Here is a 21,289-nt window from a genome sequence, read left to right as displayed (position 1 = left end):
TTCTTCACTGTCGGGCCAAAACACAGATTTACCTACTCGGTGAACAAAAGTCTCGTTACCCAGGCTTTCGCATTAGCCCTTTGCATCACTGGAAGCTTCTCCTTAAGCACTTTGTGGGCCTTGAAGGCTCGAGGAGTCTCCGAATGATACACAAGTAAGGGCTTCACCTTGCAATCCCCACTGGTGTTTGAACAAAGTGCGAGCGTAAGCCTGTCTTTCATAGGCTTATGCCTGGGTATCTTCTTCTCTTCCTGCGTGATGTATGTCCGATGAGGCATTTTTTTCCAAAAAAGGCCAGTCTCATCACAGTTGAAGACTTGCTGAGAACTGAAGCTTCTTTGAGAGTCATCTCGTCGAACGTCTTAATAAAGGCTTCGGCCGCTTTCGTGTCCGAGCTGGCTGCCTCCCCATGCTGCACCACCGAATGAATGAAAGTCCGTTTATGGAATTTTTTGAACCACCCATGAGAAGCCTTGAAGTCTGGGGTTGGCGTCGATGTCCCTTCTCCTCCGTCGTCTTCGGCTTGGGCAATCAAATTGAAGAAAATAGCGCTGGCCTTGTGGCAGATTGCCATCACGGTTATCGTATCGCCGGCGATTTCTTTGTCTTTATCCAGACAAGAAGCAGCCTTTCCATTTCATCATGCATGTGGCTCCTCTTGCTGGACAAAATAGTCACGCCCTTGGAAGGTGTAGCTGCTTTGATGACATCCTTCTGCGTAAGGATGGTGCCTATTGTCGACGGATTTCGGCATACCAGCTTCATATTTTTTAATGATCTCCATCTTCGTCTCCAAAGAAAGCATCCTCTTCTTTCCTACTTCAACTTTCTTGGGACCCATGACTACGTATATACTGTATGTAATTAAGTTATGTAGTACGTATATGTATGAAGTAAAGTTCTCACACAACACGATAAAGTAGTACTACAACGAAATCGCTAACAAATTTACGTTAATAAACGAAATCTTATAGAATGAATGAATTCCGCATGCTTACGATACCGATGATGCCGCGAAGTGGTTGAAAAAGCATGCTGCTACGTAGATGCATGTTGGGATCGTGGGAGAGATGCTGACTAATAGGAGAGAAGGACCTTATGGCGGTGACTAGCATCAGGAACCTTTTGTATCTTGAACAATTTTCGTATGTAGAGCCGCAAAAATCTTTGTAGTATTTACTTTCGTATCTCGAGTTTTTCGTAAGTTAAGCCTTTCGTATCTCGAGGTACCACTGTATCTAGAATCACCAAGAACAGTTTTTTTTTTTTTAAACTTATAAGGTGATTTAGCTACTTGAATAGAGAAGGATAATGGGTATAAAAAGCTGAAAAAAGTCTGGCAGGGTGTAGCAGAAAACAAGGCTTAGTGAAAGGAGGAATGTAGTACAAAACTTTCACAATTTACTGTAATTTTGCATCTTCCACACCTCAAACAAATAATATCAACAGACAGTGCTAATCAATGACTTGTATGACAAATTAAATTTATTCAACAAGCACAAATACTCGGCTGACGTTTTTCTCCAAAAACACTTCACCTATATGTAATCACTGCGATAAACCCTTAAACGCTGAAGCGGTATTTTAAAAATCGTCTCCTGTATGCCGGCGGCATTCGCGAGTGAGCACCGAAGCTGAAAAAATGTATTTTTCAAAAAATCACAGCGCGCTTAGTTTTCAAGATTAAGAGTTCATTTTTGGCTCCTTTTTTAGTCATTGCCTAAAGTTTAGTATGCAACCATCAGAAATGAAAGAAAATATCATTATCATATATAAATACTGGGATATATGAGTGCAAAAAATATTTTTTTTCATATATAATTGTATACAAATCGCGCTGTGAGCAAAACTGTTAAAGATAAAGAGTTAAATTTTTCGTTGTATTGTACACTAAATTGCAATCATTTTGGTATATAACACATTGTAAAACGATCAAGACAACACAGAGAAAATATTATCACAAAATGATGCATGATTTCGTAACTCGCGGACGTAAAAAAAAGCAGTTTTAAAAAATTCACCATAAATCAAAATATTGTGCTAGAGACTTCCCGTTTGTTGCAAAATGAAGGTAATTGATTGAATATTACTAGACTGTAAGTATTGTAGCTTACAATTGCAGTTTTCGACCATTTCGGTCGAGTTAATGTTGACCGAAGGACGAATTTTTTCTATTTATCATTATATATATGAAAATATTTCAAAACTGATAAAAGCTACAACCATAGGTTGTTTTTAGTTGTATTCTACAAGAAATTGTGCACATTTTCATATATAAAATTTTATGTAACGGCTAATTTAAAATGGTGCAAACATTACGACAATCGGACAAAAAAATTTATGATTTTTTCGGAAAAGTTACCACGCGGACGTAAGGAAAATGTTTTCTTTTCATAAATTCACCATAAATCGAAATATTGTGCTAGAGAGTTCCAATTTGTTGCAAAATAAAGGTAAATGATTGACTATTACTAGAATGTAATAGTTTTAGCTTACAATTGCGTTTTTCGACTATTTTGGTCGAGTCAAAGTTGACCGAAAGTTGAAATTTTGGCACTTATCGTTATGTATATGAAAATATTTCAAAACTGATAAAAGCTACAACCATGAGTTGTTTTTTGTTGTATTCTACATGAAATTGCACACATTTTCATATAGTATAACACTTTATGTAACGGCTAATTTAAAATGGTGCAAACATTACGATAATCGGACGAAAAAAATTCTGATTTTTTTAGGAAGAGTTACCGCGCGGACGTAAGGAAAATGTTTTTTTTTCATAAATTCACCATAAATCGAAATATTGTGCTAGAGTCTTCCAATTTGTTGCAAAATAAAGGTAAATTATTGAATATTACTAGAATGTAAGAGTTTTAGCTTACAATTGTGTTTTTTTACCATTTCGGTCGAGTCAAAGTTGACCGAAGGTTGAAATTTTGGCACTTATCGTTATGTATATGAAAATATTTCAAAACTGATAAAAGCTACAACCATGAGTTGTTTCTAGTTGTATTCTAAATGAAATTGCGCACATTTTCATATATAACACTTTATGTAACGGCTAATTTAAAATGGTGCAAACATTACGACAATCGGATGAAAAAACTATTGATTTTTTCGGAAGAGTTACAGCACGGACATAAGGAAAATGTTTTTTTTCATAAATTCACCATAAATCGAAATATTGTGCTAGAGACTTCCAATTTGTTGCAAAATAAAGGTAAATGATTGAATATTACTAGAATGTAAGAGTTTTAGCTTACAATTGCGTTTTTTTACCATTTCAGTCGAGTCAAAGTTGACCGAGGGTTGATATTTTGGCAATTATCGTTATTTATATAAAAATATTTCACAACTGATAAAAGCTACAACCATGGGTTGTTTTTATTTGTATTCTACATGAAATTTTGCACATTTCCATATATAAAACTTTATGAAACGGCTAATTTAAAATGGTGCAAACATTACAACAATCGGACAAAAAAATTTATGATTTTCTCGGAAGTTACCGCACGGACGTAAGGAAAATTTTTTTTTTTTTTCCCATAAATTCACCATAAATCAAAATATTGTGCTAGGGACTTCCAATTTGTTGCAAAATAAAGGTAAATGATTGAATATTACTAGAATATAAGAGTTTTAGCTTACAATTGCATTTTTTTTTACCATTTCAGTATACTAGTCAAAGTTGATCAAAGGTTGAAATTTTGGCACGTTATTTATATGAAAATATTTCAAAACTGATAAAAGCTACAACCATGAGTAGTTTTTTGTTGTATTCTACATGAAATTGCACACATTTTCAGATATAATACTCCATGTAACGGCTAATATATAATGGTGCAAAAATTATGTCAAAAGTGACGAAATAATTTCCGAGATGTGTCGCTGATACTTTTTAGTCCTAGAAGAAAGAAATTCGCGCTTGCGCGCCTGGGTAATGATTGTAAACAAAACAACACCTTGATCCGTGAGCTCATAGCATCCCCCAAGGTGCATGATTCAAAAGTTTTCGCCTAGTAGCCCTATAACTATTTTTACACGAATTAAAGAAAAAAAACTTTTTTATATCGACGTCCAACCGGCACCCAACAGACAATTTATATCGACGTTTAATACGTCCAATTGGCGTTAAATGGTTAAATATGCAATGAAGTATCACTGAACAATAAGAAGATAAAGTAAAATTTCACTTACCTTCAATTGGTCACACTGAATCTGATCCATGGGTATTTGATGAATAACCCACATGAGAATCCCTGAATGCAAAGGTGAGTAAATAACACCTGAAGTTAAATATATCTTGAGGACTGTCCAGCTTTCACAGACTGTCAAGCTGGATGGGGCTTTAGTCTTCACAAAAAATGTGGCGTGCCCAAGTTCTTTTTGTTGTAGCAGTCACAATTTACAGCTCCATTACATATTATTAAGGTAAATACAAGCGGAAACTTTAAATGTTTATTATAAAAAGACTTTTTTTAAATTAAAATAAAATGAAGAGTAAACATTACTTGAATAAAGCACAGGAATCAAAACCTTTCACCATAAAATCATACTGCAAACTAACTGTCAATGGATGATTATCTTGGAAGTCCTGTGATTTGAAAATTAGCAGTATGATTTACAAATCTGTATAAGACTACTGAATACTTTGTCAAGTACAATAGCTCTGTATTGAATCCATTTTCAATTACTCCACTTATATGTGCCTCACAAAAACAGTGGTGTAGATATTAAATGTGTTATGATACCAAGGATGTTACTAATGTATACAAATACAGTTAACAGTAAGACTGGGTGATAAAGTCTTTCCCAAGTTCTGTATTTGCATAAAGTAATTTTACAAAACATTACCTTGCACTGTTGAAATAAACCATTCTATATGAGAGCTTTACACTTATCAAAATGAGAGGCTCTGATACAGTAATGGTTTATTACTATGATTTTACATAGTACTCAAGGAATTAGTTACACTGCATTTCACTAACTTTTGCAACACTGAATTAAATACTACACCAAACTAATATTTTAATATAAATGATCTCCAGGTAAATAAAACCTTTTACAAAAATAACATTTTCCAAGAAATATACAGTAAATGACTTAACAAAAAAGAAATATTTTGATAGCTACAGTGTACACAAAGATAAAGGCTTGTTTAGTCAACAGACATTTTGTTGAATGGGCACCTTCATATGACACACCTTAAAATGGAAAGATGTTTGGTATTTTTTTAAAATGTCAGTACAAAGTGGGAATAAGGTTATTTTAACAATATCTCATTTGAATATAAAACAGATAAAACATTATTCTTATTTTTGTTTATTTTTGGCTTAACTGTAATGAAGTCATTATTGTGTATGGACATTAATAAAAAAATAAAAAAATTAATCAGATGACATTTCTGTCCTGCCGAGGTGGGTCCCAGCTCATCATAAAGAGTGTAGTGAGGTTTCATTCAGCAAATTATCCATTGAGCCAAGTGTCTGTTGGTTAAGTATTTAGGTATGAAGAAGACTGTTCCCAGGATTTATCTGATAGTAATGTTTACCTTTCTAGCTCAATATAACTGTACACAATTGTTTCCATGAGTTATTTTGCATAATTCTAATACAGCAGAGGAAGTTGGTTTTATAATGAAAATATAAAGTTAAAATATAGTTATATACACTAAAATTAGAGACTAGAAGTTTATTTACACTTAATTTGACAATCCAGTGACAAAATTGTCTTTTCACAAGATATGGTGAAGACTAACTTGTACAATTCACAGCTACCTTCGATAAAACTTGTCTGAAAGGGGTGTTTATATAAACTAGAGATGCATCAGATATCTGCAGAACATCTGTATAATTTTTCAAATCTGCATCTACTCTTGATAAATAAAAACATCTGCATCTGCTTTTGCAATGAGTTAAATATCAGAGATGTTTTGGATGTTCAGTCCATGGAACATCTGCAAAATAGTATTAAGTACGACATCCACATATCTCTAAATTCTGACATCCAATACATCTCTAATATAAACATTTGATATCTGAACAGTTGTTGACACATCCTATGCTACTGCAACACCAAGAAGGGTTTTATGGTTCAGTGCTTTGATTTTCTTTTGTTTAATAAAATATATCCACCATATATCTACTGTATACTTGAAAAATCTTTGGAAGCTGTTAGTAACTTTCCTACATATGGTAAAATTAAGACTGATAAGCAGAGGAATTGCTTGGAGAGGAGTTTTCTTATTCAAGTTTATCAGTAAGGCATGCAAGGTTAGGACAGCTCAGAGCAGTCATGTTTAAAGCTACATTTTTTCTAAACTGTTACCCTTAACAATGAATAAACATTTATGGCTACTTCATATATATGTCAAAAGAATTCTACTTTTAATGAGTGTTGGACTACATAAAAATACAAGTTTTACTGAAAAATATCATAGACAATAATTAAAACAACTGCACCAACATACAATGCTATAAATGTTAAAAGTGAAAATGCCAGACAAGTCTATTCATTTGTTACTTGTACAACAGTGAAAGTAACAAATAAAAGGAGTTGGCTATTATATAACAACAAAGGTTAATTTTAAAAAGTAAAGATACAGTACTGTGCTTTGCCATTCAACAGAGTAACAAAATAAAAATGGAGAACAAATCCTACTCCAGTGTGTCAAAACAAACAGCCCAACAGTAATAATGAGATCTCTAAAATGATCATGATTTTTCTTCATCTTCCTTCACCAAGCAATTTAGAAAATAAAATGGGAAATATGCAAGAGGGAGGATGCGTGGAGGCAAGCTATTGTGTGAAACAAAGTGGGAGGAGGAAGAGAATCTTGGAATTTGACCAGATGCAGAGTGCTATTGAAATGTATGGTTCTTCTTGATATGGCTTGCCAGGTGGCTCTTCCAACCGGATCGAAAAGGGCAAAAGGGGCAACAGAAAGGCTTTTCCCCTGTGTGTTTGCGAATGTGGCGCACAAACACACTGTGCCAGGGGGTGGAGTAATAGCAGGAAGAGCACAGATGAACCTTCTTTGTGCTACAAGCCTCACAGTTCTGAAACGAGAAACATAATGAACACCAAATGTGCCCAAGAGGTCTTTTCAATTCAAAGATTTATTGCTACTCATCTTGCCTAAACTACTTTTCAAGATTTATGGTAAAACAAAACTGTGAGACTTGCTCTTTTATATCAACAATAACCAAATCATTTCTGAAGTGATATGGTAAATTTGAGCTCAATACCACTGATTAAATTTAACATAGTAAGGAAAAATACTGTTAAGAATCTACTTAGGAAGGAACACTAAAACTCTAAGTCGAGGGTGATGTAACTATCTATGCAAAAGGTAATCATATAGCTATTAAAACACAATCATGAATGCTATAACACTGCATACACTTATTGATCAGTCTGTCATTTTTCAAAACTAATTCTGTATGTAAAACTTTCCCCACGTCTAAAATTTTACTAGTTAAGAGAATTTGCAAAGAAAATAGCAAAAAGCCTTGTGCTTTAAATCACATTTCGTTGAAAACAATTAGTTTCAGATCCTAACCTATGAGTAACTAAAATAATGTCTCATTAATCTGGATATAGAATGTGTAGCACTTGTACAGTTTCCGAAGTTTGTGTTCATGGATTTGGCTTTGCAACATATCATCATAAAATCTGTGGGATAAAAACTATGTACACCAGAACCTGCTAGTGCAATTTAATGACTTGGAAAGGATGTGGGATGTATCAACTCTTAATACCCCCCAAGTTAATCACCAAAAATATGTTGACATTAAAGATTGTGCATTAGGCCTAGGGAGTCATTTCAAGGCTGAAGTTAGTTTAGAAATCAACAAAAGCAGCAAAACAAAAATTAAGAATCTATTTATAATTTTTGGCACACCTTTTTCTTGACTTAGAGCAAAACTGCTACATATAGCCCTTTGTTAGGAGAAAAATAAAATTTTTAGGTTACTGGCAATAATCAATATCCCTTACATACAGAAGTTTGCTATTCAGAATGAAAATGTTTTGTACTGAAATTTCAGGGAAAATTTTTCTTATTATATTCCTTTAATGTTTCAGTACTAAAAAATAGTATAAATGTATAAAGACATATTGCATCACATACCATGAATATTACAGTTCTGATGCCAAACAACAACTGCAAAGGGATACAGTGACATTAAGGTGAGATATAATATCACCAAAAGGTCTCTCAGAGCTTTGGGATTAAATCAGAAATCATGATGTGTTTTCATGTGCTTTGTGACAACGCTCTTGCGAAAAGACCTATAAGAGCAGTATGTGCAAGAAAACATCTTCTCTCCTGTGTGAGTAGCAAGGTGCTCAACATATAATGCGTGAAATTGACTTGAATACCGACAGTACGGACAGTGATACAACGTACGAGGATCCTGCGACTCAGAAGTTTTATTTTTATCATTTCCACCATCACTGCCTTTACCCTGGGGAAAAGAGCAAGCCTCACGTGTCTGAAAAGAACGAAAAGTAAATTCTGTCATAGGGATTTTGTTCCCAAAAACTTTTTAATGGGCCTAGTAACAGCTACCTGTATTAAATGGCAAGAGGAAAACCAATGCATGGATTTCCTATTCTGAATCTACCTGCAAGGAAAAGTAAAATCTAAATGTTTTGTGATTATTTTCTGATGAATAAGAAGGGATGATTTAGTGCTGTTTTTCTGATTCTTTTAGCTCCATTCTCTACATATGATTTTTAAGAATTACAGCATTATAACACAAACTTTTAAATATGCCTCCCTCATTTTTTTAAGTGCACCTGAAAAAAATCATGTGAAGATCACATAACATTATTTTAAGGAAAACTCTGGTGTGCAGAACACACAACAATCCCAGTAAGAGTAACGATTATTACACATAACTCGTACTATACGGATTTTACAAGTACATAAATTCAAGTCATTGAGTAAATGTTTCCCCTTGCTGATCTATGTAAAAGGACTAAACCAATGTCTTCCTTTGAAATATAGTTCTTAAAAATGAACAATCCAGTCGACCCTCAGGATTTGCAGACTCACCGACTTGTGGACTTTTATATCGAACATATATAGTACATGTTGTTCATAGAAATTTGCCAATTCACAATATTTTCCACTAAGAAATATTCACAAATCAGTGTTTTCATATCAATTTTGTGACTAAATATACTTTTTGTAATAAAACACTTAAAATATACTTGGGTATAAGCATTTTTAGCCTTTCTTTTGAGCCTGAACCTATCAAAATAGGCATTCTATGCATTTATAGAGGGGGTTTAAGTATGTATTTGTGGATTTCACCTATTCGCAGGGGGGTGTGGCACCCACCCCCTGCAAATACGGGAGGCTTCACAATACTATATGGTAAGAAGGAAAAACTTGGCTGGCTTTCACTAACACAAGGATAACTTTTGACCTGAACCTGTACCACATAACCCTTAATGTAGAAAGGAACAACTGCTTTGGATCAGTGACTCTAGTCTAATAATTAAATTTCTATCAAAGGAACCTTTGCAATGGTAAAAACTGAATAATAATGGAAAGATAAGGAAGATTAAAATGGGAAAGAGCACATAAATGGATCATCCTCCTCATCACTACTGCTCTTGTACAATTTTTCCCCCTAATATCTGTTGCATTTTTTCCCGAATTCACACATGGTTTGGGTTCTTATCTACGCTCTTTCCACATGCCTATCTGGCCATTCCTACAAGTACCTAACTGTCCTGTTACTTCCATATCTACTACAGTCCGACCTCTTGAAACTGACACCCTTGCGACCAGGCCCCTGTTGGACCACAGAAAATCCGGATGATAGAAATCAACCCTAAAAATCCCCTTATGTAAACAAAGTCTTGCCAGTTCATTCCACATATATAGTGCTGTGTTATCAAAAGTAGAACAAAGATTATGAATAATCACTGTCATTCATTAGGTTTAATTTCTTAGGAAAATCTGACCTGGTCTATAAGTATCTCTCTGGAAATGCTTATACCTTCATTATGTTGGAATTTAAGCCTCTTCATAAGCACAAAATTCTGATCTCCTGACACCCTTTACAGTTGTATTCAAAATAATGATAATTTTTGTAAAACTGTTGTGTTACATATTGTATGTAATTATATTTCATACATTATTGTCATATTATTGTATCATAATTTATGAGTATAGCAGTCACATGCCATTTGCATTCTGCTAACGTTTACATTCTTAAAATCATCAGCTGACTGAATGTGTTTTACTGGCATCATCATAGCCAATAGTTAGTAACTGCTATGCATTTTTGAGATTATAAATGCAGTAAATTAAATGATATAAAGCAGTGATTTTGCCAGTATCAGCTGTACCTTTTGCCTCTTACAAAATGTTTTGTGGCCTGCATATTATTTGTTTATTCTGCCACAGCTACAACTGTATATTCAGTAGCATACTTTCTTAACACTCTCCTCTCCACTGAGTGAACAATGAATAACATTTATTCTATTTTTACTTATGGAAGTCACCACTGAAAATTAACAAATTTTTAACAAGTCGACAACTGTAATGCAACCATTAATGAATGAGTGTTAGTTATGGTAACTTAATCGGCAACTGGCGGTTTTTTTATTTGACTGTTTATGTCACTACTTGCTGTTGTTTATGCCTGTCTTGCAAGCAGTAGTAAGCTGTTGTTAATTATTAGAAGAAATAATGAGGAATTCTTAGATAAGTCACAAGGTTGTTAGGCCTGATTTAATGTATGAAGATTTGCATTTAAGCTAATGAACTCTGGCTTCTAGGCATACTTACATATTGGTTAAGAAGTTACCTGATATAATAGTATGCATTTTCAATGGTATCTACTGAAACCAAGCTATGGCCTAGTCTAGTGAATCTACATACTGAAAATACATCTTGCACTATACACAATGTATATAATGAAATCATGCGTTTGGACAAAATTTCAATGACTGCATGATACACATGATTGGATAATACACAAGTATAAAGTACAATACAAAAATTACAGTTCTTTTGTATATACTGCATAATATTTAAGTTTCACAGAATGTTTTCAATGGAAATAAACTGTGCATATGTATTTAAGGAGAAAGCTTCAGATCCAAAATCTGAAAAAATTCCAAAACTGAAATGATGGGACACTGCCCTTGTGGCTGCCCAAGAACTACTGGTGGCTGATTCAAAAAGATCCCAGACCATGGAGTATTGGATTTCAGAGGTCAGACTATATTCTGTTCCTAATCTCCTCTTACTAAATGTTTAAACTGGCTAAGTCTACAAGATCTGTCTATTTTCCAGCCTTCTGGATATATTTCTCAGCAATGTAGTCATTTGTAATATGGAATTCCCACAGTGCTACAACCATGAATCATGCAGTTATGTGATATATCTTTAGGTTAAAAATTACATGATAAAACTTACAATTCATCACATACCCTAAAAATATTGTCAAAGAATTTTCCTTGTTCTAGCATATTCCCAACTTTCCAAACAACACACTTAAGTTTTTATATGTTGTTAGGTTACCATTGTTTCCCCAATGGTACAATCTTCATAGCTTGCCCTAAATGTAACAGAAGGGTTCCTGCAAGTGGAGGCCCTGATATATGTCTTCCATCAAGAACTTTGACTCTTGATGAACTGTTAAATTTAAAGCCAGTCTTTCTCTAATGAACTCTTCCTAATCTACATGACACTGACAATGCACAGCAGCTAAAAGCCAGAAGACCAAGTTCCTTTAAAAAACACCAAATACCATTTCCATAATACATAATTAGGGTTTTAGTGAACCTGGGAGAGGCATTCCAAAAACCTAAATTAATGATTTTGACTCCCATCTCTTCAAGGAAATCTACCAATTTGAGACCATCAGATTCTATTAAGAAAAATTTTGCCAACACAGGAATGTTAACGAAATATACTCCTTTGTATAGTGAGCAGACAAAGATATGCAAGCTCCTAACACTAACCTCCTTTATTTGCCTTTTACTAAGGAAATCAACCACAAAAATGAGCTCTATCATGAGATGCCTTCTAGAGAAATGAAAAAGAAATTGGACAGTAGACTAGTAAAAAGGAGTATACTGAGTAATTTACTGATCAAATTACTAGATCTAAAGTCACTGGAAGGTACACTAAAATAATCTGAGATAAATGTTGCCCCAAGAATAACAATGGATTAAGCTACAAAATTACATTTTTATAATAAAATAAAGTTTATATACTTCCCCAGCAATTACTTAGCTTAAGAGTTTCTAATTTGACAGCATAATTTTTGAAAATTTGCTGTAGCAATCGTCTTTCGTTTACGTAGGCGACTGGCCTCACCCACTTTTGGTGCAAGAGAGGAACAACTCAGCCAAGAGCTCAATTTTGTTTATGCTCTGATTTCCATGTGAGGGGAGGAGGGTGGGCACTATTCATAATTACTGGATAAGTATACAATGTCATTTTTATATAAGTAACTTATCCAGTAATTACATGCACATTTTGTACCCAAAAGCATTAAGTATAATTAATGAAATGAGAACAGTATAAAAAAAAAGGCTAGCATTGGGACAATACTTGTTGTTCTTTACCTGGTGAGAGAGCTAGATACTGCCTCTGGTTGGCACTCTTCTCAACCAATTAGTGGCATGGCAGTATAGCCAGGATCTGTAGTGGGATACTTCACAGTGAAGGAGTACTCCGATCACTGATGAAGCATATACCTTAATAAAAGACTGCAATGTAGGGAACACCCGATCGTCAACAAAGCTAACAAATATTTGCCCTGCCCAGGGTGCAGTACAACAAACAACATAACAAACCAGAGAATTACGATGGAATAGGTTCCAGAACCTATTGTGGAAATGCAAAATCCACAGAAATGTAAAAATACCTTCTAAAAATGCTTATAACTGGCATATATGTATGTATGTAACTGCCAAATACCTTGTACCCCTTAAACTAAAATGCTTATAACAATCTATTTTAACATATCACAGCTTAATTTGATAGTTAAAACAAAAATATAAATCATTATACTAAAAAAAATTTAATACATTTCAAACAAAAATACATCCCAAAACACCCAAATTAACCTTACATTAAAGTCTCCTACTATTGTTACTCTTAAGTAGGTTATATACACAGCTAAAATGCTTATAACTGCCTATTTTAACAGTTCATCACCAAACTTGACAGTTTAAACAAAAATATACCTCTAACTATCACCCCAGAACACCCTACTATCATCTCAGTCATGTTGGAAAATTAAATACCAGCCTACAACTGTTACTCTTGAGTATTCCCTATCATTCAAACGCATATTTTCTTTGGCCTACAGCACCTTTCTTTAATGCACTGGGCGTAAATTTTACATATAGTACGTATTGATATTTTCCTGTGTTGTAAGATGATTTTGAAATATTTACTATACAGATATGTATTTTAGGATAGTACTATTGTGTAGACAATATCTAAAATATGTGGGTGGTTTAGAACGACGGGACACGACCTGCAAAGAGAATGCTAGTTGGTACGTCATGTTAGTGTTTTCATGATTATGTACACATACATTTATAATAAAAAAAAATATTTCTGCATTACGTTCTTGGCTTACGTAGTTTTGTGGCTAGTCCTCACTATCTCTCATAAATTTATTAAAAAATTCTTGTGCTGTCATTTTTGTAGCATAAAATTTTCTGTGAAGTAATCTTCTCTCTCTCTTTCTTGTATATCAGTACTGTACTGTACATATCCTTTTAATGAAAATAATATAGTACTACATTACTGTACCATAAACACAAAAAACATGAAAATAAACAAATCCAGAAATTTCACAATAGATGACAGAGGTATATTGTTGCCATATTTTTGGCTTTGTCTGATTTATTGTACCGTATTCCATTACATGTTTAGTTCACTATGATTAGCCCACATAGTATAACAGTAGTACACAAGAGAATATTTTACCACTGTTGATGCTGTAACTCAAATCACCATAAAAATATTTATAAAATAAAATGTAGGCAACACTCCTACTCACATCCCAGCCAGTTTAGGTGCCTGTGCTCATCCCCAGCTCTCTCTCTCTCTCTCTCTCTCTCTCTCTCTCTCTCTCTCTCTCTCTCTCTCTCTCTCTCTCTCTCTCTCTCTCACTGAGATGAGAAATTTTCTATGGTACTTGTATGTATGATAAGTTTATTAATATTTTCAATTAATAATACTATAACTGTAGTTACAAAATCTCTCTCTGAGATAAGTCAAAGATGACAAATTTTTAATCAATTTGTATTTTTCATAGCTAACAAACCTGAGGTCTTAACAACAGTGTACAGTTAGTTCTATAGATAAACATGATGTTAGTATTTTATTGTTCATTTTTTCATTATTTTCATACTATAATTACATAAAAGTTTTTGCATCTCAATGAAAGCAGACTGGGAAATAAAATTAAAATATAATTTGCAAATATTTCATATACTGTATAGTAAACAATTCTATCATCCCAAAGCACTTTACAATACAGTAATATAACCTCAAATACCTATATCTTACATTACCCTTGACAGAGAGAGAGAGAGAGAGAGAGAGAGAGAGAGAAGATAGAGAGAGACAGAGAGAGAGACGAGAGAGAGAGAGAGAGAGAGAGAGATGAGAGAGAGATGTTAGTACGGATGTTTATGTTATTGTTTAATCTCATTAAACTTAATAAATTTTGAAAATTAGTACTGTAAATTATTATTTATCATAAAATGTAGTAGTACCCTTAAAGATATTTACATACACTTCTAACACTTCCAGCCAAAACAGAGGGAGAGTTACCACAATGACATATGTATTTTATGGGGCAGAGAGAGAGAGAGAGAGAGAGAATTATCATTTTTATTATATGATACCATTTAATCTTATTAAACTTATTAACCCTTAAACACCGAGCTGCTATTTACCAAAGTGTCTCTCGTATGCCGGCGGCGTTCAGGAGTTAGCGCCGAAGCGGAAAAAAAGTTATTTAAAAAAAAATCACAGCACGCTTAGCTTTTAAGATTAAGAGTTCATTTTTGGCTCCTTTTTTTGTCATTGCCTGAAGTTTTGTAGGCAACCATCAGAAATGAAAAAAATATAATTATCATATATAAATATTGGAATATATGACAGCGCAAAAATTTTTTTTATGTATAATTGTATAAATCAAGCTGTGAGCAAAACGGTTAAAGCTACAGAGTTAATTTTTTCCGTTGTATTGTACACTAAATTGGGATGATTTTGGTATATAACAAATTGTAAAACGATCAAAGCAACACAGAGAAAATATATCACAAAATTATGCATGAATTTGTAACGTGCGGATGTAAAAAAAAGTTTTTTTCAAAAATTCACCATAAATCAAAATATTGTGCTAGAGACTTCCTGTTTGTTGCAAAACGAAGGTAATTGTTTGAATATTACTAGACTGTAAGTGTTTTAGCTTACAATTGCAGTTTTCGACCATTTCGGTCACGTTAAAGTTGACTGAAGGTCGAATTTTTTCTATTTATCGTGATTTATATAAAAAATATTTCAAAACTGATAAAAGCTACAACCATGAGTTATTTTGGTTGTATTCTACATGAAATTGCGCACATTTTCATATATAAAACTTTATGTAACGGCTAATATAAAACGGTTGCAAACATTACGACAAACTAATGAAAGAATTTCTGATTTTTTCGGCAAGAGTTACTGCGCAGACGTAAGGAAAAAGTTTTTTCAAAAATTCACCATAAATCGAAATATTGTGTTAGAGTTTTCCAATTTGTTGCAAAATGAAGGTAAATGATTGAATATTACTAAAATGTAAGAGTTTTAGTTTACAATTGCATTTTTCGACTATTTTGGTCGAGTCAAAGTTGACTGAAGGTTGAAATTTTGGCACTTATCGTGATTTATATAAAAAATATTTCAAAACTGATACAAGCTACAACAATGGGTTGTTTTTTGTTGTATTCTACATGAAATTGCGCACATTTTCAAATATAAAACTTTATGTAACGGCTAATATAAAACGGTGCAAAAATTACGAAAACTGACAAAAGAATTTCTGATTTTTTCGGCAGCGTTACTGCGCGCACGTAAGGAAAAAGGTTTTTTTTTTAAAAATTCGCCATAAATCGAAATATTGTGCTAGAGTTTTCCAATTTCTTGCAAAATGAAGTTAAATGATTGAATATTACTAGAATGTAAGTATTTTAGCTTACAATTGCATCTTTCGACTATTTCGGTTGAGTCAAAGTTGACCGAAGGTAGAAATTTTGGCACTTATCGTGATTTATATGAAAATATTTAAAAACTGATAAAAGCTACAACCATGGGTTGTTTTTTGTTGTATTCTAGATGAAATTGCGCACATTTTCATATACGTATAAAACTTTAGGTAATGGCTAATATATAACGGTGCAAACATTACGACAAACTGACGAAAGAATTTCTGATTTTTTCGGCAGAGTTACTGCGCGGACATAAGGAAAAAGATTTTTTTAAAAATTCACTATAAATCGAAATATTGTGCTGAGACTTACAATTTGTTGAAAAATGAAGGTAAATGATGGAATATTACTAGAATGTAAGAGTTTTAGCTTACAATTGCGTTTTTCCACCACTTCGGTCGAGTCAAAGTTGACCAAAGGTTGAAATTTTGGCACTTATAGTGATTTATATGAAAATATTTCAAAACTTATACAAGCTACAACCATGGGTTGTTTTTTGTATTCTACATGAAATTGTGCACATTTACATAGATAAAACTTTATGTAACGGCTAATATAAAACGGTGCAAAAATTACGACAAAGTGACAAAAGAATTTCTGAGATGTGTCGCTGATGCTTTTTAGTGTGAGAAGAAAGAAATTCACGCATTTGCGCCTGGGTAACGCTTGTAAACAAAACAGCTTGATCCGTTAACTGCCGGCATCCCTTAAGGCACGTAATTTAAAATTTTTTGCAAACTAGGCCTAATTTAAAAAAAAACTTTTTGTACTCGATGTATCGTACGTCAATTAACCCTTTAATGCCGAAGGGTATAATAAAAATCGTCTCCTGTATGCTGAGGGGGTCTCGGAGTGAGCGCCGAAGCGGAAAAAAAAAATATTTTTTTAAATCACAGTGCGCTTAGTTTTCAAGATTAAGAGTTCATGTTTGGCTCCTTTTTTGTCATTGCCTGAAGTTTACTATGCAACCATCAGAAATGAAAAAAATATCATTATCATATATAAATAATGCAATATATGATAGCGCAAAAAAAAATTTCATATATAATTGTATTCAAATCACTCTGTGAGCAAAACAGTTAAAGCTAACGAGTTAATTTTTTCATTGTATTGTACACTAAATTGTGATCATTTTGGTATATAACACATTGTAAAATGATCAAAGCAACACAGAGAAAATATTATCACAAAATGATGCATGAATTCGTAATGCGCATATGTAAAAAAATGTTTTTTCAAAAATTCACCATAAATCTAAATATTGTTCTAGAGACTTCCAATTTGTTTCAAAATGAAGATAAATGATTGAATATTACTATACAGTAAGAGTTTTAGCTATAAATTCCAGTTTTTTACCATTTCGGACGAGTTAAAGTTGACCGAAAGTAGAATTTTTTTTATATACTTTTATTTATATGCAAATATTTCAAAAATGAGAAAAGCTACAACCTTCAATTATTTTTTGTTTTATTCTACATGAAATTGCACACATTGTCATATATAAAACTCTATGTAACGTCTAATATGAAACTGAGCAAATATTACGAGAATGTGACGTACGCATTTAGGAGATTTGTGGCGGAGAATCCACGTGCGGAGGGAAGAAAATTTTTTTTTTTAAATTCACCATAAATCTAAATATTGTGCTAGAGACTTCAAATTTGTTTCAAAGTGAAGGTAAATGACTGAATATTACTAGACTGTAAGAGTTTTAGCTTACAATTGCGTTTTTCGACCGTTTCGGTAGAGTCAAAGTTGACAGAATGTGGTTTTTTTTTCTATTTATCGTGATTTATATGCAAATATTTCAAAAATGAGAAAAGCTACAACCTTTAATTATTTTTGGTTGTATTCTACATGAAATTGCGCACATTTCCATATATAAAACTTTATGTAACGGCTAATTTAAAATGGTGCAAACATTACGACAATCGGACGGAAAAATTTCTGATTTTTTTCGGAAGAGTTACCGCGCGGACGTAAGGAAAATGTTTTTTTTTTTTCAGAAATTCACCATAAATCGAAATATTGTGCTAGAGACTTCCAATTTGTTGCAAAATGAAGGTAAATGATTGAATATTACTAGAATATAAGAGTTTTAGCTTACAATTGCGTTTTTTGACCATTTCGGTAGAGTCAAAGTTGACCAAAGGTTGAAATTTTGGCACTTATTGTTATATGAAAATATTTCAAAACTGATAAAAGCTACAACCATGGGTTGTTTTTAGTTGTATTTTGCACGGAATTGCACAAATTTCAATATATAAAACTTTATGAAACGGCTAATTTAAAATGGTGCAAACATTACGACAATCGCATGAAAAAATTTTTGATTTTTTTGGAAGAGTTACCGCGCGGACGTAAGGAAAAAGGTTTTTTTTCATAAATTCACCATAAATCGAAATATTGTGTTAGAGACTTCCAATTTGTTGCCAAATGAAAGTAAATGATTGAATATTACTAGAATGTAACAGTTTTAGCTTACAATTTTGTTTTTGACCATTTTGGTAGAGTCAAAGTTGACCGAAGGTTGAAATTTTGGCACTTATCGTTATTTATATGAAAATATTTCAAAACTGATAAACCTACAAGCATGGGTTGTTTTTGGTTGTATTGTGCATGAAACTGCGCACATTTCCATATACAAAACTTTATGTAACGGCTAATTTAAAATGGTGCAAACATTATGCCAAAGTGACAAAATATTTTCTGAGATGTGTCACTGATACTTTTTAGTGCGATAAGAAAGAAATTCGCACTTGCGCGCCAGCGTAATGATTGTAAACAAAACAACACCTTGATCCATGAGCTCCCAGCATCCCCCAAAGCACGTGATTCAAAAGTTTTCGCCTGGTAGGTCTGTAAGTATTTTTCCGTGAATTTAAAAAAAAACTTCTTTTATCGACGTACCATATGTCCAATCGGCACCCGACAGACAATTTATGTTGACGTTTAATACGTCCAATCGGCGTTAAAGGATTAAGCACTTGACAGACAATTTTAGTCGACATATAATACATCCAGTCGGCGTTTAAGGGTTAATACAGTATTAATCAATATTAATAGTTTTTGAAAATTAGTAAATCTTTTTTGTATCATAAATTGTATTTAGTCATGAAAATTACATCAAAATACACTAATTAGTGAATATTTATTGTCGGAACAACCTGCAAATAGGCGATTTTCCAGGGAATAATGTGTAGATATGGACCAAAGAAGAATCTGCGAATAGATGAGTCCGCGAATCTCGAGAACGCGAATACGGGGGTTGACTGTTATAAGATACTAATTTAAGGTAAATTTGATGTAGGATGTTATTTAAGGTATATGTGATGTGCATTTGGTATTTGAACTTTCAAGATAGGCAGTTATAACCATTTTCAGAGGGGGTTCTAAGTATTTGCGGATTTTAACTATTTGTGTGTGTGTGTGTGGGGTGGGGGGGGGGGGGGTGTCTGGTACACATCCCCAGCGAATACGGAAGGTAAACTGTGGATTCTCCTATTTGGGCCACTGTAGAAGCAAACAATTCAAATTTATTATCTAACTTGTCTTTGAGGCTGGCATAGCAATCCAGGTCAGGAGCGTAAGAAACAGTAAGGGACAGTGGTTTATGAGGAAGACTGGAAATAGGAGATACAGGTAGTGCCCGGTTATCGGCGGTCTTGGTTAATGGCGATTCGGTTTTATGGGGTTTGTCCACCAGTTATCGGCGCCATAAGCGGCATAAATGGCAGAGTTTCGGTTAATGGCAGTTGTCACTCATCAGCAGCCCACCTAGAACGGAACCTCTGCCGATAACCGGGGGACTGTCTGTATTGGTTTTGCAGGGGAAGAGAAAATACAATTATCAGCAATAGCTGACTTCTCAGTCACGTCTTGTGTAGTTAAAGACTTAGGCTCAGCTCTCGAAGCCGCTTTCCTTTTACGATCCCTCCCTAATTTAGAAACGTGAAGCTACCGATTTTCACTTTTCTCCTCCCATCCACTACATTCCTTACAAGTTAAATTAATTGGGCAAACTTTGCCCCTACATGCTGTAAATAAAGTGTGGGGATCATAGCATGCTTCATCAACAGAGGCTGCAATAACTAATACTCAATGCACTAGAATCTGACAAGTCTACTGGTCAAGAACAAGTAAAAAAATGTCAAAATCAGTAAGCCTCCTAGGGTATTACAGAAAAAAATTGTGAGTCAATATCAAAATAAAAAACAAAAGCTGAAGGCTACCAAGGCATAAAATATCAAACTGGGATGAACTCAAGCCAAAAACCATAATCAAGCTGCATTTTCAACATTGTGTTTATCTGAAGCCAGCAGAAACAAAATTTAGCTCTTGGCTGAGTTTCCTCTCTCTTGCCCCAAAAAAGGGCAGGGGCCAGTTACCCACATAAACAGAAGGCGATTACTACCGTGAATTTTCAAAATTTAAGCTGCCGTCAAATTAGAACCTCTAAGCTAATTAATTACTGGGTAAGTTACCTATATAAAACTAATGTAGAAGGGGGTTCCTGAAATCTACTGCAGTGGATTGGTGTTAGCAACTAAAATATAATAAAAGGTTTACAAGAGGGAGACTGGAATGGAGAAGACAAGGCTGAAAATCAATGTAACTAAAACCACGATTATGGTAGCCCGAAAGGAAGCCAGTAAAGATGTGACAGGTGAAGTGTATGGGTGGAAGCAAAAACACTTATCCACAATTATTATTATAAAATCATTAAGTAGTTTAACCGGATTAATGTAAAAAAAGCCAGGAAACTTTGATGACTGAAACATAAGTGCCAAGATTCACAATTGGAATGCATGGGAATGATCATGTCATAAAAAAGTCAAGGGGATGTGTGGCAAAGAGGCTGAAAAATGAACAGAGATAACAAACAGTGAAATAGTTTGACATACAATAAGGAAAGAAGAGAAGTCATCTATGAAGTAGATATGAAAATTTGATTGTCATAGAAACTGAATATAAATGAAAGCCTAAACCAAATTGGTTTTCACGTAGACAGTACACAAGACAAACAAACAGAATAGAA

At 33.7% G+C, this 21,289-nt stretch overlaps 1 protein-coding gene across 5 annotated transcripts in view; it reads right to left on the bottom strand.

Moving 5' to 3' along the window:
- Positions 1-4,444: 4,444 nt before the first annotated feature.
- Positions 4,445-21,289, bottom strand: part of LOC135200142 (longitudinals lacking protein, isoforms H/M/V-like) — a 69,032-nt gene continuing 52,187 nt past the window's right edge. For 2 of the 5 annotated variants that reach the window (XM_064228482.1, XM_064228483.1), the window contains exons 6-7: positions 8,132-8,495; positions 6,922-7,058 (exon numbers count right to left, since the gene is read on the bottom strand). In XM_064228482.1, the coding sequence (XP_064084552.1) occupies positions 8,238-8,495 (258 nt within the window). In that variant the 3' untranslated portion in view covers positions 6,922-7,058; positions 8,132-8,237. Of the gene's footprint in view, positions 7,059-8,131; positions 8,496-21,289 lie in introns of those variants that run through there. The other 3 variants (XM_064228486.1, XM_064228484.1, XM_064228485.1) reach the window with 3 other exon arrangements.

The sequence above is a fragment of the Macrobrachium nipponense genome, chromosome 26 (assembly GCF_015104395.2).
Source record: "Macrobrachium nipponense isolate FS-2020 chromosome 26, ASM1510439v2, whole genome shotgun sequence".
In the NCBI taxonomy this organism is placed as follows: Eukaryota; Metazoa; Arthropoda; class Malacostraca; order Decapoda; family Palaemonidae; genus Macrobrachium; species Macrobrachium nipponense.
This window is presented reverse-complemented; position numbering and strand designations above follow the sequence as displayed.